Source organism: Rhinolophus ferrumequinum, chromosome 13 (genome assembly GCF_004115265.2).
Source record: "Rhinolophus ferrumequinum isolate MPI-CBG mRhiFer1 chromosome 13, mRhiFer1_v1.p, whole genome shotgun sequence".
Taxonomy (NCBI): domain Eukaryota; kingdom Metazoa; phylum Chordata; class Mammalia; order Chiroptera; family Rhinolophidae; genus Rhinolophus; species Rhinolophus ferrumequinum.
In genome coordinates, this window is record NC_046296.1 from 22,115,126 (window position 1) to 22,131,986 (window position 16,861).

The 16,861-nt window shown below is 32.7% G+C and overlaps 1 protein-coding gene across 2 annotated transcripts in view; it reads right to left on the reverse strand.

The window, feature by feature from the left end:
* Positions 1-16,861, reverse strand: part of APLF (aprataxin and PNKP like factor) — a 76,112-nt gene that overhangs the window by 46,520 nt on the left and 12,731 nt on the right. Inside the window, exons 2-5 of one of the 2 annotated variants that reach the window (XM_033125586.1) lie at positions 15,236-15,307; positions 5,617-5,789; positions 778-925; positions 331-463 (exon numbers count right to left, since the gene is read on the reverse strand). In XM_033125586.1, coding sequence (XP_032981477.1) covers positions 331-463; positions 778-925; positions 5,617-5,789; positions 15,236-15,307 — 526 coding nt within the window. The remainder of the gene's footprint in view (positions 1-330; positions 464-777; positions 926-5,616; positions 5,790-15,235; positions 15,308-16,861) is intronic. The other variant, XM_033125587.1, reaches the window with a different exon arrangement.

Sequence of the window (16,861 nt, forward strand, 5' to 3'; positions counted from 1 at the left end):
TATGCCTGGCACTTCTTAATTTAATTTAATGAATTTATAAAGCCCTTGCTATGCTGGCCTTTTATCTTGGACATAAAACCAACAGGTTTGTTTGACAATCTATGTTAATGTAAGTCTAACACATAGATAAATAGCATTTGTTAAATCAAAAAATTAGCAGGATTTTTGATAAATGGCATAAAATAATAGCTTATGTTTTTAGTTAGACTTCATGTACATATCTAAAAAACTATTAGGCTACATTATACACTTACAGTATTATTACTCTATCTCCATTTGTTCAAAAAAGCTTTCAAATACTGCTTAATATTTTCTTGAAAGAAAACCTACTTCCACTGATGACTGGTGCTGACAGCTTTTGATCACTTAGATTTTCTGTTAACATCCACGCTGGAAGGATTCTTTTCCTCTGGGCAGTGTTTGACTGCTGCTTACTGAAGTCTGTGCATTCACCTAGGAAAGTCTAAAAAGGCACCTATTTTATTAATTACTAAAAATAATCATGCATCCTTAATGAAATTATAAAATTATTTACTTTGCAGAAAACTACCATGAAAAAATACATTTGCAACTTTGGACTGAGTCAAATTTCTCAAACAAAGAAATTCATTATCTGTTAGTTGAAGGTATGATATTCTCTAGAACTTAACTTAAAAATAGCAAAAGCAGGTAAATACTAAAAGTATTGTCATGATATGTCTAATTTCAGTTTCCTTATTTCTCCTTAAAATAATTTAAGGAACATGTTATAGATGTAGGACATACTAAATTTCTCACCGCACTATTTATGGTAGAAGTCTGGGTCATCGCTATTTCTGTGCTTCTTTCCAGCTGTGGGGCACCAGTTGTCTCATCAGGCAAATTCACCAAGGAAGACTCTGGTGTTTTAGTCAATAGGTCATCTTCATCAAGCATTTGACTATTTCTATAAAATAAAATCAAAATTCATTTATTAATCATTTAAATTCAGAACCTCTGTTGCCTACCATTCGTTATAAATGTGATTTTCTTAAGTACATCTAACAATGAAGTTTTGCTCCTTCTCTCAGACTTAGCAGAACAAAAGCTGCCTCTACAGGTCAATGTTGGTGGGAGTGGAGGCTGCAGAAAAACAGAGCTCCTTCTTATCAACGGATATGACAGGATTCTAGATTGTACAAGACAAGTGGTTAGCATTTAACCACCAGAGGCTAAGTGGGTGTTATTGGCGTAACAGACAGCCATGTTGGAATGGCACTGATCAGTAAGCATATGTAACAATGTCTGTCTACCTACCTGGCTGGAGACCACATTTCCCAGCTTTCCTTACAACTCAGTGTAGCCACATACCAAATTTTTTTCAGGGGGGGTATAAATGGAAGTGATATGTACAAGATACTTGTCTCAGATCCTCTTCTTCATTTCCTTCCCACCAACTGGAAACACCAATGATGAAGCTCATTTGGAAGCTCTATGTTGAGGATGACAGAGCTACTCCACTAGCTTAGATTACATTATGAAGGAGAGCACACCTACAACTCTGGACTATTGCCACAGAAAAATAAATTCCATCTTGTTTAAGTACTGCATTTTGGGGTCATTCTGTTATGTAACTTAGCTTTTACTATAATACAGGTATCAACAAACTACAACACTTAGTGAAAATCCAATCTGATACCTGTTTTCATAAAGAAAGTGTTACTGAAACACAGCCATGTGCATTTGTTTACATAGTCTACGGTTGCTTTTGCTCTAGAAGAACAGATTTGAGTTATTAGGGCATAGCTCACATGCCCTGCAAAACCAAAATAATTACAATCTGGTTGGTCCTTTACAGAGAAAGGTTGACAACATATATTTTAATGCATAGCCCCTTTTAAGAAAGTATTCAGTATTTTAGGTTTCATTTTTATTCTGCCTATTCAAATGTTAAATGTTTAACAAATGAAAGCAAAAACATTCTTAAATGAATGTAATATTGCCAACATGCTTAAAAGGGAAGGCTATATGCTTTGAATAATATATTGAATGATACAAATGTGATAAACATCTTCAATTAATAATAGCTATTATAGTTAACCTGATCTTTAGGCAAATGGTCTTTCAACTATTGTTACTACATGAGTGATAAGGATCAAAGTAAAAAAAATGCAAATGATTACTGCACATCAGAAATCATTCTATTATCATGGAACTATCTGAAAACTCTTAAATCACAAACTGAAAAAGAACTGAGAGTGAAATCAACACGCTGAAGGAAATTTTACACTATCAAGCTGAAAACAGAACATTTAATTTTTTAATATAAAAACAATTAATTTGGTTACTCTAAACTACAAGGTCTGACAATTAAGTTTGTGAACTTGTTGCAACGATGTTGCTAACTTTTTTTTTTATATCAGAGGGATTTTCATTATGAATTTGTACCAAATGGACAAACAGATAACCAAGTTTCTGTTATTTGGATGTGCTGTTATTCTGTCTATTTGGATGTGCTGAAAAGGCTGCGTGAAAAAGTTAGACAACCTGAACTTTTCACCAACAATTCATGGCTCTTGCATCACGACAAGGCACCAGCTCACACGGCACTGTCTGTGAGGGAGTTTTTAGCATCAACAAATAACTGTATTGGAACACCCTCCCTACTCACCTGATCTGGCCCCCAATGACTTCTTTCTTTACCCAAAGAGAAAGGAAATATTAAAAGAAGATGTTTTGATGACATTCAGGACATCAAGGGTAATAGGACGACAGCTCTGATGGCCATTCCAGAAAAAGAGTTCCCAAATTGCTTCAAAGTGTGGACTAGGTGCGGGCGTCGGTGCATAGCTTCCCAAGGGGCGTACTTCGAAGGTGACCGTATTGATATTCAGCAATGAGGTACACAGCACTTTTTCTAGGGTGAGGTCACAAACTTAATTGTCCGACCTCGTAGGCACACAATTACCAAAACATATGTGAAATATTTACTACCTCTTTCAACACATTTAGCTTGATAGCAACAATACAGCAGATAATATTATTCATAACTAATAGCCTGAAAAAATACAATGCTGTTAAAGTGGGTGGTATTTTCAGTATTATCAATACTAAAAAAATTCAAAATTTACTAATCCACAATCTGATTTAAGGTACAACATTGATCTTTCACACCAACGGGACAAGCTAATTTGGACAGATATAAATAAAATTTAAATTGACATATAATATAAATAAGTTATCAGGTAATGACCATATTTTGTTTTGTAAAAATGTGTATTTTCCTGATTTTTGAAAAAAGTGCATACTTCTACTATGGAAACTTATTATAACAAAAAAATTACTTATCTATATTTCTCATTTCAGCAGCTAGTTAAAAAATAGCATTCTTTATACATGTGTTATAAAAGGAATATTTGTACTTTAAAATGGCAAGCCATGGTTATCGAATTCATTTAACCAAATCAAAAAACAATTTCCTAACATAATTTCTTTCCATTTACTATTTTCAAAATTTTAGATGTAATTTATATATTCTAAAATGCAGACCTGGAGTGCACGGTTTGACAAATACATACAGCCATGTAACCACCCTTCTCAATTCACAGAATATGTCCATCACCACAAAAAGTTCCTTTGTGCCCCTTCTTAGTCAATCCCCCTGCAAATAACTATTGATTGGATTTCCATCTGTATAGTTTGCTTATTAAATGTAATTTAAATGTAATCATACAGTAGGTACTGTTTTGTGTCTTGCTTCTTTGGTAGAGTCCTCAGGATTTTCTAAATATTCAATCATGTCATCGCAAACAAAAACAGTTTTACTTCTTTTTACTATGATCCATTTTATTTATTTTACTTGCCTTAATGGACTGGTTAGGACCTCAAATAAATGATAAATAAAAGCTGTGCAAATAAACGTCTTTGTTTTGTTCTCAGTCTTAGGGGAAGAACTTTTAATATTTCACTACTAAGTGTAAGATTTTTATAGGAAGGAAGTTTCCTTCTTTTCCTGGTTTTCTCAAAGATATCTTTTCTTTTTTATCATGATCAGGTGTTGAATTTTGTCAAAATTATTTTTATGCATCTACTGAAATGATAGTTCTTTAATCTCTTTTAGTGAATTGCATTGATTGATTTTTATATGATAAATAGACCTTGCATTTTTTGGACAAATTCCATATGGTCAAAGTGTATTATCATTTTTACATACTGCTGGATTTGATATGTAAATATTTTGTTGTGAGGGTATATATTTTCTTGTCTTGTAATGTTCTTGTCTGATTTTATTATCAGAATTATAGAAGCTTCATAAACTGAGTGAGGAAGTGTAGCCTCTTCTGTTTTGGGCAAAAAGGTGTAATATTGGTATTCTTCCTTGAAAGTTGAAGAGAATTCACTAGTGAAGGTACTTGTGGAAAATTCTTAAATTGTGAACTCAATTTCTTTAATGGATATAGGATTCATCAGATTTTCTGTTTCTCAGTGTATCCGTTTTGTTAAATTATATTTTCATTTAGGCTGTCAAATTTACTGGCATAAAGTTTTAAATACTTCATTATTCTTTTAAGGTCTGTAGGATCAGTAGTGATATCTCCTCTTCTATTCCTGATAATAATTTGTGTTTTCCAGCTTTTTTTTTTCTTGGCAAGCCTTGGTAAGGTTTTCTCAATTTTATTAATCTTTTCAAAGAATCAACTTTTGGTTTTGTTAATTTTATTTGTCTGTTTAATTGATTTCTAGTCTCAATTCTTCTTATTATTTCCTTTTTCTAGCTACTTTGGGATTAATTTGTTCCTGTCTATCTTTTTAAAGCAGAAACATAGATCATTGGTTTTATAGCTTTATCTTCTAATGTAGTCATTTATTATAAATTTTCCTCTAAGGATGACTTTAGCTGCATCTTACAAATTTTTATGTTATGTTTTCAGTATTATTCTGTTCAAAATATTTTCTAATTGTCCTTGTCATTTCCCTTGGACCAATGAGTTATTTAGGAATGTGTTTTCAATTTCAAAATATTGGGATATTTTTCTTGATATTTCAGTTTAATGTCAGTGCAATTAGTGAGCATACTCTGTATAATTTTGTCCACCTACTTCTATAGGTCCATTTTACACATATGTGTTCTATATTTTAAAAGTTGAAACAAAAGCAAATCATCTGCTAATGACTGCCTCAACAGAATATTCATTTTAACTTTACACCAGATGTTTATTGTAATACCTCATTTCTTCACTTTCCCTACTCTATCATTTCTGTTATTTTTCATAAGAAAGAGAAGTTATACAAATGTAGTCTAACCCAGAGGTTAATACCTTAATAAAATTTTTAAAGTTAAAAAAAAATCAAGAAAATGTATCCAGTTTCAAGTTGACTATCCTGGTTACTGTTAGATGAAAAATACATTCTGAACACAAGGGTAAAAGGCACCACATATGAGGACAATCACTATTGAGGCATAAGTTTCCAAGTCAAATGTTTTCTAGACACACACACACACACACACACACACACACACACACACACACACTATGTAACTCCTATATTGCCAATACAGTTTAATACTATAATGGTTTCTACTGAAGCATTTGTGGATGGCTCAGGCGTTAGATTACAAATACCATTATTTAATCTCATTTCATCAGGCACTCTTACCTTAAAGTACATCCCGATTCCATTTCAGAATATGTAGAGAAAACATGGAAAATGTATTTGTCTATTAACAGAGAAAAACTATCTCCAGGATTCAACCAGTGCCATAGATTTGTCTTCAATGGTAAGAGCTGGCTCTTCTCAGGTGACCGATAAAAACATGGATTTGTGTGTATCTAACAAATATAGAAATACAGTGATGTTGTAACTCAAAATAATGACAGAAATACAACTAAATATGAGCTGATACAAAATTTTAATATAACAACAATTTAGGTACAAATGAGACTTAAAAGTCTAATAAATCTAGCACTTACAAATACCGAAATTATTATCTATATATATAAAAGGGGACAAAAACTGTAATATACCACCCATTTCTCTAGGAATCAAAAAGCAAAGTTATCAATTAACTGGCAAAAGATACTTCTGTTTTGCTTGAGATAACTGAAAAGGTAAACATGACAAATAATTCTCAGTACAGAAACTGAGTCTCCCAACTTTGATATCCAAAATTCCTTAATCCCCTGGAAATGGCTACCTTCTTTTCTACATATTTTCCCCAAATAATTTCTTACTATGATTAAAAAATGAGAAACTATGAGAAGGGAGATTTTGGTCAAATTTCTCAAGCAAACAACATAGCTTTTTTTAAGCTCCTCACAGAGGAATCTTACTTTGAATGAAATTCCCACTATGAAGATCATCATCCATATTCAAATTGCAAGTAGAAAATATATCTTAATGTCAAAGCTATTACAATATCTACTATTTTGAACTATGTTTGCCACTGATTGCTTCCGTGTTAAAGATAATGAAGTTGCCTCCAAAACTAAGACCTACTGAAAGACACCTTCAAAATTCTAACTAGAATAAAGCTGAAAGTGGCCATTTCCAAAGGTCAAATAGACTTTTTGTTATCAATATGATTAAATGTTTAAAATAAATAAGCTTTAGTGTATACAAAGCAATCTACATTAATGCGAATCTTTGGTTTTTTAATAGAATCTTACATAGAGCCACTCCCCCTACCATCCATCCATCCACTTCATCAGTTTAAATGAGACTTTCTAGAGACCTCAGCAATCTCTCCAGTACAGCAAGATAATTACAACCCTGGGATTGGACATATGCTGAACACTTCCAGTTTTTCTATTTATACTCCATTAAACTATCTTGAGATACAACATATTTTCATACATTAAAACCTTTTCTGATCGCAACCTTTGAAAATATCTGTAGGTATAAAAGTATGTTTTATTTACCCTGAGTTTGAAAAGACTAGAATTCAGTATAAATGCAGTAGGTAAAAACTTCTGTTCTTACTGTAAAAAATGTTTATTATGGATAAATTAAGGAAGTTTATGTAAGCCTATTTTTAATGTATTTTGAAATTCTAGAAATGTATCAGCACTTTTCTTTTTTAACCCTCAACAAATTTCTCTTCATTAGGAAATTTTGGTTAAAATTTTTATTAAATATACTCACTTTCACTTTTAAAAAAATCTAAAGCCTTTATAGAATATAAACTAAGTAATAAATAAACAAGTCTAGAATATTGTTATAAAACATGAAGCAAATAATATTACTAACTTCTCTTTACAGGTAGGTTACTTTGCATTACAATTTATTTTCCAATTGTCTGTATATTTTTAAAAAGTTTATTTCTACAGAAAATGAATAGGGTTTTCAGGGGTAAATGTAGTATATTCTGATTTAATTTGTATTAAATATTAAAACTCACCAAAATATCTACAAACACTTACTGAACATCTACAATGTTCTCCCACTCCATCCAAACATCAAGTCCCAGATCATTTACTTCTGAAGTATCCCTTGAATCCATTTCTCTTTACCAGTTGCACAGTCACTCCCTAGTTCAAGCTCATACCCACTGCTTGCATTACTTGCTTGGGCTAGTATCACATCAAGGCACCCTGTCTTCATTCACCTCACTGCTTTCCAAGTTATTCATTCACATTTCTCTGTGTAAAGCCTCTGATAATGCCCCAATATGAGCAAAACACAGCAGTGAAGGTTCTTCATAAACTTAACAGTGGTTTCCGACCTCATCTCCCACCTTCATATCCCCAAATCTTCACACACACAATCTTTGGTCCAATTAAGGAGGTCTCAAAATGGTCTTTGATTTACTGCAGCCTGAGAGGTCTTATCCCACCATACCTCTGTCTGAACATTTTGAACCAGTCCCTATCATTTCAAAGATTACCTATAATCATCTGATAAATCACCACGAGACTGTCAGGCCCATGGGTACAGGTTACTGTACCTAACAGAGAAGTCTCTAATAGCAGGAAGAATCAATGATATTTCAGCTGTCAGATATCAGTGAATAATCTCAGGAATGGTTCCAAAGAGTTTACTATAAGAAGTGAGGCTTAAAATGTAATGTATTTACTAAAAACACTGCCTGTTGAGTCACTTAAATAGGTTTACCCCGAAAATCATTTTAATTCCATTCTCTATAAGATACTGGGTTGCCTGATTTTAAAAAAAATTATGTATATGATCTATACAATTAGGTAAAATAAATTTGTAAACAACAACCACTTTCATCTTCTAAAAATCTCCTGTAAGCACCTGGGCATATAAGCTTACTGGCTTCCAAAATCCCCCAAAAAAACATCACACAAATAACTCTGTCACTTCACCTGACTTCATTTCATCAAACCATAACATTATGCTTTTAAACTAACTACAGAACTGGAATTTGAGGAAAGGAACCTAGAAACTATTTAGCTCAATTTGTAAAGAAAATAACTACATTTTGGAAGCTGAACTGTCCAAACAGTATGTTTAACCAAGTTGGAGAGGGGGCTACTAATATAGAACAGGAGGCATTAAAACAAAAGCTGCCAGAAAAGTAAGTGTTGTTACCTATATGCCCATTTTTTTTTTAAGACAACTTCCAAAGCTAGAATAAATATAATCTACCTAGTCCTGGCAATTTCATTTCATGAGGATCTGGCCATAAGGTATATCTGCAATTGAAAACATTTCTATTTCCTTTACATCAGTGTTAAAAGAAAGCAGTACAATAAAATTGGGAGATAAAGGTAGAAGTAAGAATTGAAAACAGAGGCTATACAAATTTGGTAGGCAATTATTTTACCGGTCAGAGTCATTTTACAAACTATATATACAAGACTGTAAAAATGGAGATGCAGTGCCACACCATATTCCTAAAACAGAGTTGTGAATGTTTGTTTCTTTCATTCAAGTTATAATTTAAACGTAATGTTTAAAACCCTTTCATTGTGCTATCAGTTCCCCCTAGTTTACCTCCCAAAGTGGCTCCCTGGCTCATGGCTAGAGCTTTAGAGTGCACAAAAGCATGACAAAGTACCTTAGAGAACAAGAAGGCATGACAAAGCACCCACCAGGTTCTGAGTTTGTGCTCACCACTGGGCTAGGAAACAGGTATCTGTTAACTCCTCAGTCTTTTTTTTTTTTTTTTAATGTATCAAATAATTCTTCTTTTTATTTTATTTTTAGTTTCAGGTGTACAACACAACATAAACCCCTCATAAAGTGATAACCCACCCCCCAAATTACAACCCTTCTGACATCTTATATAGCTGTTACAATAGCATTGACTATATCTTCCCTATGTTGCACTCCACATCCCATGACTATATATACGTATATATTTAGTTATAGTTGACATTTTATATGATTGTACTTCAGCTCTTCAGGTGTATGGCGCAGTGGGTCAGGCATCTACAGTCTATGACGTGATCCCCCTGATAAGTCCAGTGCCCATCTGGCACCTTACATGATCTTTACACCATTGTTGATTATATTCCCCACACTGTATTAACTACCAATTTGTATTTCTTAATGCCTTCACCTTTTCACCCTGTCCCAACCCCATTCCCGTCTATTACCCTGATAGATCTAGTACCTATGCGGCACCATACGTAGTTATTACAATATTATTGACTATATTCCTTATGCTATACCCTACATCCCCATGACTACTGTATAACAACCAATCTGTACTTCTTAATCCCTTCCCCTTTCACCCATCCTTTACCTCCCTCCCATCTTAAAGAAGCCCTTCCAAGATTCTTTGTAATACTGGTTTGGTGGTGATAAACTCCTTCAGCTTTTTCTTGTCTGGGAAACTCCTTATCTGTCCTTCAATTCTAAATAACAGCCTTGCTGGGTAGTGCAATCTTGGTTGTATGTCGTTGCTTTTCATCACTTGTGGTGAAGGAAACAGACATACAAGCCCAGGAAGTTCAGAGTCCCAAACAAGATGAACCCAAAGAGGCCCACACCAAGACACATCATAATTAAAATGCCAAAGGTTAAATACAAAGAGAGAATCTTAAAAGCAGCAAGAGAAAAGCAGTTAGTTACCTACAAGGGAGCCCCCATAAGACTGTCAGCTGATTTCTCATCAGAAACTATGCAGGCCAGAAGGGAGTGGCAGGAAATACTCCTCTGCCTTTTAAGCGAAGCCTCCCTTTCCTTGAGTATTCCAATCCCCAGAGTCAGGAATGTTGGGTAATGGGAGGGACAAGAGTCAAAACAAGAATGTACATTAGCTTCTGCCAGAACCCTAAATGTTCTTTAAATGAGGTTTGCCTCTTATAGGCTAAGACCATGTTCTTATTCATGAATATTTGAAAAACTCTGATGACTGTACAAACAACATTAAATAATGGCATAGTACTAAATTTACAAAGGCTAAGTTGTTAAATGCAAGGCTAAAATTCTAAGAGTAGAACAGTTTCTTTTAAAAAGGAAACTAACTACATTTCTTTAAAAAGGCATCACTAACACAATGTGAAAGAAATGTTCTGTCTGAGTATTTTTTCCTCAGGTGAAAGCACCTGACATTTAGATTTTAGGTGGTTAAATATCAAGCACTCAGCAAATCCAGCCACAGTATGTGTGGTCCATGATCATCTTTTTCTTTTCCTAAAATGATTCACTCAGGGGATCTCAGAACTAAGAGTAAAAATGACATTCCAAGAAATATAATGTTTGATCCTACAACTTAGAGCTAAATATTACTTATTAAATAAGTTTTTAAAAATCTATGTCAAACTATATACATTAAACTAAAAAGCCATATACACATGAAATCCAAAAGATAGTTTTTTAAAAAAATTATAAAGTAGACAAAAATCTAGCAATATTAATAAACAAAAAGGGAGAAGACATAAACACACACACAAAAAAATTTGGAATAGAAACAATGACATAACTACATCTAAAACAAAACTTTTGAAAAATAATACTATAAATACTTCATGCAAATAGATTTGAAAATATGGCCAAAATTGCCAATTATCTTAAAGAATACACACCAGACTTAAAAAAAAAAAACACCACCATGTATGTCTATGTGTGTGTGGCTTGTTTAAACTGTATTTGATTATAAAAAGAAAAGGAGATTGAATTTGACCTATTTTTCAGAATAGAATCAATAGTTAAAAATCTTTCTAATCTCACACAAAACCAGACCCAAATAGATTTAAAGATTTTTCTGAATATTCAAACTCTTTTAAGACAAAAAAGATGGAAGTCTCTCAAATTCCTTTAATGAGGCTAGTTTAATTTTGATTCTAAAAGCAGACAAGGGCAGGCAAAATACTAGCAAACCCAAACCCACAGTGAATAAAAAATAAGAGAGGCATATCATTGATGTGAGCCTTTTAACATATACATAGGATTATAGATGTGAATCTAAATAAATTATGTTATAATTTATAATAAGAAATGGTATAAAGGATGCATTATCTCTGAAGAAGTGGAATTAAAATAAAAATCAATTTTCTATAGCTTTCTCTTGGAGTTATTAAATATTTTTAAAAGATTGATGTGTACCCAAAAACAGAGGTTTCTCTTATTTTTGGTGTTTTTTTCTTTTTAATTCAGAAAGCATTCTCTCTGTCCTTTTTCTAACAAAAGTTGTAGGAAAGCTATTGCAGTATTTTATAGCTATTTTATAAGTAAACTCATAATTTCATGGGAAGAAAAACAATCACAATTCAGGAATTTTATTGTGCAATAGAAAAAACACAGTCACCCAAAGATATATTTTGAGGATCAATACCAAATGAACAAAAAAATATATCTTTTACAATTTATATGTAGCTATATAACTACTCCCTCAATCACCAAGAACCAAAAAGAGTAAGTTTTTATTAAAATAAAATAAAAGCATTACAGCTATGAATTCAGCCTGAGGACATAACTAACCACTGGTGATACAGTCATTTACAGAAAATATTATCATTTTGCCTTCACAATGAATTTTCTCCCTGCTGTTATGACTGTAGATTAAATTTAAATGACGCACACAAAAAGTTAACATTTTCTCTTCATGCACTATTTCCAAGAACTACTAAGCTAGAGACTTTTTTTAAGGGAAATTAGAGGGGGGGAAAGACAAATTCATCCATTTTAAAAGTACTAATTAGTATTTGTCCTAATCGCATTCATCTATTATAGTCAAAGCTACTTTTTTATTTGATTAGCTTCCTAAACTGAAGGAAAACAGGGGAGTATACAACATACAGAAGTGATCGTAACAAAATATTTGCTATATTCACTTATACAATTTTATGATGTTTTTAAGCTAAAATTTCTCTCAACAATTTATTACAATTGTATATATAACTTGCTTTCGCACATCAAATAAATGTTCATCTCATTCTCATTATTTTCAAGACCTTAAAACTTCTATTGAAAATTAAAGTCAGTTTTAAAATTTCTCTAAAATGTACCTTGTGGGTGCAGCTACATTAAGTAGGTGAATAAATAAATAAATCTATTTCAAGCGAATAGGCACTTTATTAAAATGATATTAATATAAACAAGAAATCAAGTATTGCATAGAGCAAAAGACCTGTACATATATCACCAACTCCAAGAAGCAGCTTTCTTTCCACTAATATAATGTGAATATAATTACTGAAATAAAATTCAAAATCCAATTAGATATTTTTCTAAAACAGTAGTCAAATTCTTGTACTAGGGTTGTACATTTCCTTAAAAGTAAGTATGCTCTTCCATGTCTTCCAATGTCTGGTAATTTGGCATTACAGAAGTAACTGTTGTACATTGTGTTATTCTTTGTACCTTTTTCATGTCATAAATGTCCTATAATAATTTTTAAAGACATAATACATGTAAGATATTATATAAGGACCCACCAGCCAGTTTAAGAGAAAAAGTGTTACCTTTGATGTCCCCTGGGAGTCTTTCTCTATCCTATTTTCTTCTCAGCTTCCTCAGAGGTAATAATTATCCTGATTGTTATGTTTATCGCTTCCTTGATTTTCTTTATGGTTTTACCACCTGTGTTTATGATCCTGAATATATTATTTTTTGTAGGATTTTAAATTTTATATAAGTGGAGCCATATTGTATATATTCTTCCAATGCTTGCTTTCATCATTCAGTATTATGTTCTTAATTTTAACCCATGTTTTTTCATGTTTTCACTGTAATTTATCTTCACTGTTGTAGTATATTTCATTAAATGAATATATCACAATGTATTTATAAATTCCACCATTGATGGAAATTTATGTTGCTTCTAGTTTTTTGCTATTATATGAACAATTTTGCTATTCATGTTCTTGTACATATCTCTTGGTGTTTGGAGGGGGGAGCAGGGGGGGGCGGGTCTGGCTTGTAGGGAATGCATGCTGTCATCTTTAGGAAATAATGCCAAGCTCTTTTCCAAAGTGGCTATATCATTTAAGCTTCCACCCAAAGTTTGTAACTATTTTCTGTGATATCTGCAAACACAGTGGGATTTGAATACTAACAGTACAAATCTAGAAAGGTCTATAAACCTACTGCAGGAGGTTTCTCAGCTTTGGTATCAAAAATGACTAGAAATCCAATCATCAAGGACTATTTAAATGTTATACTTGTCAAAAAATTAAGCACTCGCTGTAAGTTCCTCATTTCATTAATATGAATTATAGAGCTGTAAATCTAAATTATGTAGAGAGTTAAGTATTAAGTCAATGGGTCTTCCACTTGGGGAGCCAGGTGTATTACTGGCCATAATTGCTATTTTGAAAAAAAAGTAAACATAAACTAATGATTAATGATATGCTCAATCAGAAAAAGCAGGATAGGAATTTAGGATCCCTATATTCTTTACTTTAACATGCTTTACTAACAACAAAATCAAACTTCTTTATTTTAGGCCATAATGGTTCATTGAAATGGTGTTAGATATTAAGTACTGGAAAATAACATAATTTTATAAAAATCCATGATATCCCCACTCCTAGAAATGCCACATATAGTTCTCCCTGCAGCATTCACTCATGAATTCAACAAACATTAAGTACCTACCTACTATGTGACAGATATTATGCTAGATACTAGAGATATGAAGATTAGTCAGGGTTCTTATACTCAATGAGCTTATAGTCTAGCAAGTTTCACTATGAAGAATATGACAGTTGGATGAATAGAGATGAATAACTGATGGTAAATAAAGACGGTCCCAGAGGAGTGCTGACTCATATATTAGCACTTTTCAAGACACTAAGACAACGCAGAATGAGATACAAACATTTTTGGAAGTATTTTTTCAAGGTTGAGATGGTGTGAATTCAGCTTGATTCAAAAATTTTCCCAATACTAGAATTAAAGGATATTTCTCAAATTTGGGAGCTGTTCAACATAGGATAATACAAGTACTCTCTATAGAAAAGGAAGAACTAATAATACAACAGGCAGTTGTACACATAAGATGAAAATACATATAGGTTTTTAAATGTTATAAATTAATGGATTTCATTCCATAATAATTGTACCACCACAACATCTAGTCCAAAATGAATGGATATTCATATTTCATTCTCCTACACAATATTCTCCTACACAAAATTCTCATACAGATATTTCATTCTCCTACACAATAGATTCTGCAAGTGAAAAGACATAATCACATAGCATGTTCTCAGAAACTGCTGTCCCTACAGCAGCATTTATACTACGACGCAAGCAGTTAAAATTCTAGTCCTTAGCAAGAACTTTCAAATTAAAAAATTTTAAATCCTAGAACAAGGTCTAAATTTTAGAAATATTCAACTCTACACAAATTAGTAATTTGTTAAAAATGGTGATGGAAAGAGAACTGACTTTGGGTGGTGAACACACAATGTGATATACAGATGATGTATTACAGAATTGTACAGCTGAAACCTATGTAACTTTACTAACCATTGTCATCCCAATAAACTTTAAAAAAAATATAACTCTATAACCCTTAAGTCACTTTAGTCACGACCCCAAAAAACCAACGAATACAAAGTTATGGGATTTTTATATGATCTTATTTGTAATATCCAGTCATGAACAAAATCATAATGTGTGCATGAACTGGTAGTCATCATTCATGAAAATTCTAACTATGTAAACATAACACTGCCCTGTGAGAAAACAGATAGTTTAAACAGTTTGATCTTTATCTCGCAATTATCTTCTGGCAATAAGAAGGATATATTTTGAATTAATTCCCCATTTTCATAAACTTAGAAAATAAGCCCCTCTAATCAGGAGCTGAAAAGGTGAGAGACAAAAAGTTTTTAAAAATCATTAATAACATATTTACCGGTTTGATTCGAAGCTGACCACCCACCACCTCAAGAATGGCATGTCTTCTGGACACTCTCTTGTCTGTTATCTATAGTGGAAAAAAATAAGAATTTCAAACACAGCCACTTCCCTGAAAAACAATAACAACAACAAAACCATAACAATGTTTCTGAAATTAGTAGGCTAGATATGAAATACATTATTCATTCACCAACTATATATTAAAATGACTGTCCTCATTGAACAAAAAACAAAACAACTCAGAGATTAAGGGACCTGCCCAAAGTTGTAAAAAAATAAATGTCAGAGCAGAGACTCAAGCTTGGAATCTAAGAGATCCCAAAACTTTACATGATGGTTTCAAGACAGACATATAGTGGGGATTCTTAGCAATAAAATTCATAAAATGAGAAAAAAATTCTATAGAATATGTACTTATTAGAAAACATTTCAAATGCAGGAAATATAATGTAGGTTATAATGACAAAAGGCTTTAAAAAGCAGCAGTCTGGTAAATGTAACAGGTAGGACTACAAGCTTCAGGGTCAGGCCGACTGGGTCAGATAGACCTCAGCTGAGCTCTGGAGCCAGCTGAGCTTTCAGCACCTACTTAACACAAGAAGGTGGGAGGAGTAGTGAAAATCAAATATTTACAGTGAAGACGAGATTATCATCTACTTTATATATATTTGCTTCCTGTGTTTGAGCCCACAGTGTTCTACTTATAATCATTTCTGCATACAAAAAAAGTTTAAAAAATGTTAAAATACAAAAGTTAAAAAATTGTTTGCACTTTAAATGCTAAAATTGCCAATCAAGCCCTCGCTGCATGGCTATAAACATAATGGTTAAGATTACTTATGTTCATTGCAGTGCTGTTCACAATAGCCAAGACATGGAAACAACCGAAATGCCCATCGATAGACGACTGGATTAAGAAACTGTGGTACATTTATACAATGGAGTATTACTCGGCCATAAAGAAGAATGAAATCTTACCATTTGCAACAACATAGATTGAACTAGAGCATATTACACTAAGTGAAATAAGTCAAATGAATAAAGACAAATACCATATGAGCTCACTTATATGTGGAACCTAAAGAGCAGAATAAACGAACAAACAAAACAGAAATAGACTCAGAGACATAGGGGAAAAAACCTGATGGTTGCTAGATGAGAGGGGAGGATGGGGGAGAAGGTAAACGGATTAGGAAGCATAAATTAGTAGCCACAATACAGCCACAGAGATATGAAACACAGTTTGAGCAATATAATCAATAATGTTGTAAAGATTATGTTGGGTGCCAGATGGGCACTGGACTTATTAGGGGGACCACTTCATAGACTGTGTAGATGCCTGACCAATGTGCTATACACCTGAAGCTGAAGATGAATAATTCTGAATGTCAACTATAATTAAATATGTATATAGAGACTCACGGGATGTGGAGTACAACATAGGGAATATAGTCAATGGAATTGTAACAGCTATATACGATGTCAGACAGGTAGTTGATTGGGTGGATTATCACTTTGTGAGGGGTGTAAATGTCTAACTATTACATTGTTTTGTGCACCTGAAACTAGTAAAAAAAAAAAAAGATTACCTTTGTAATTTGTGGCTGACACATAATGAAAA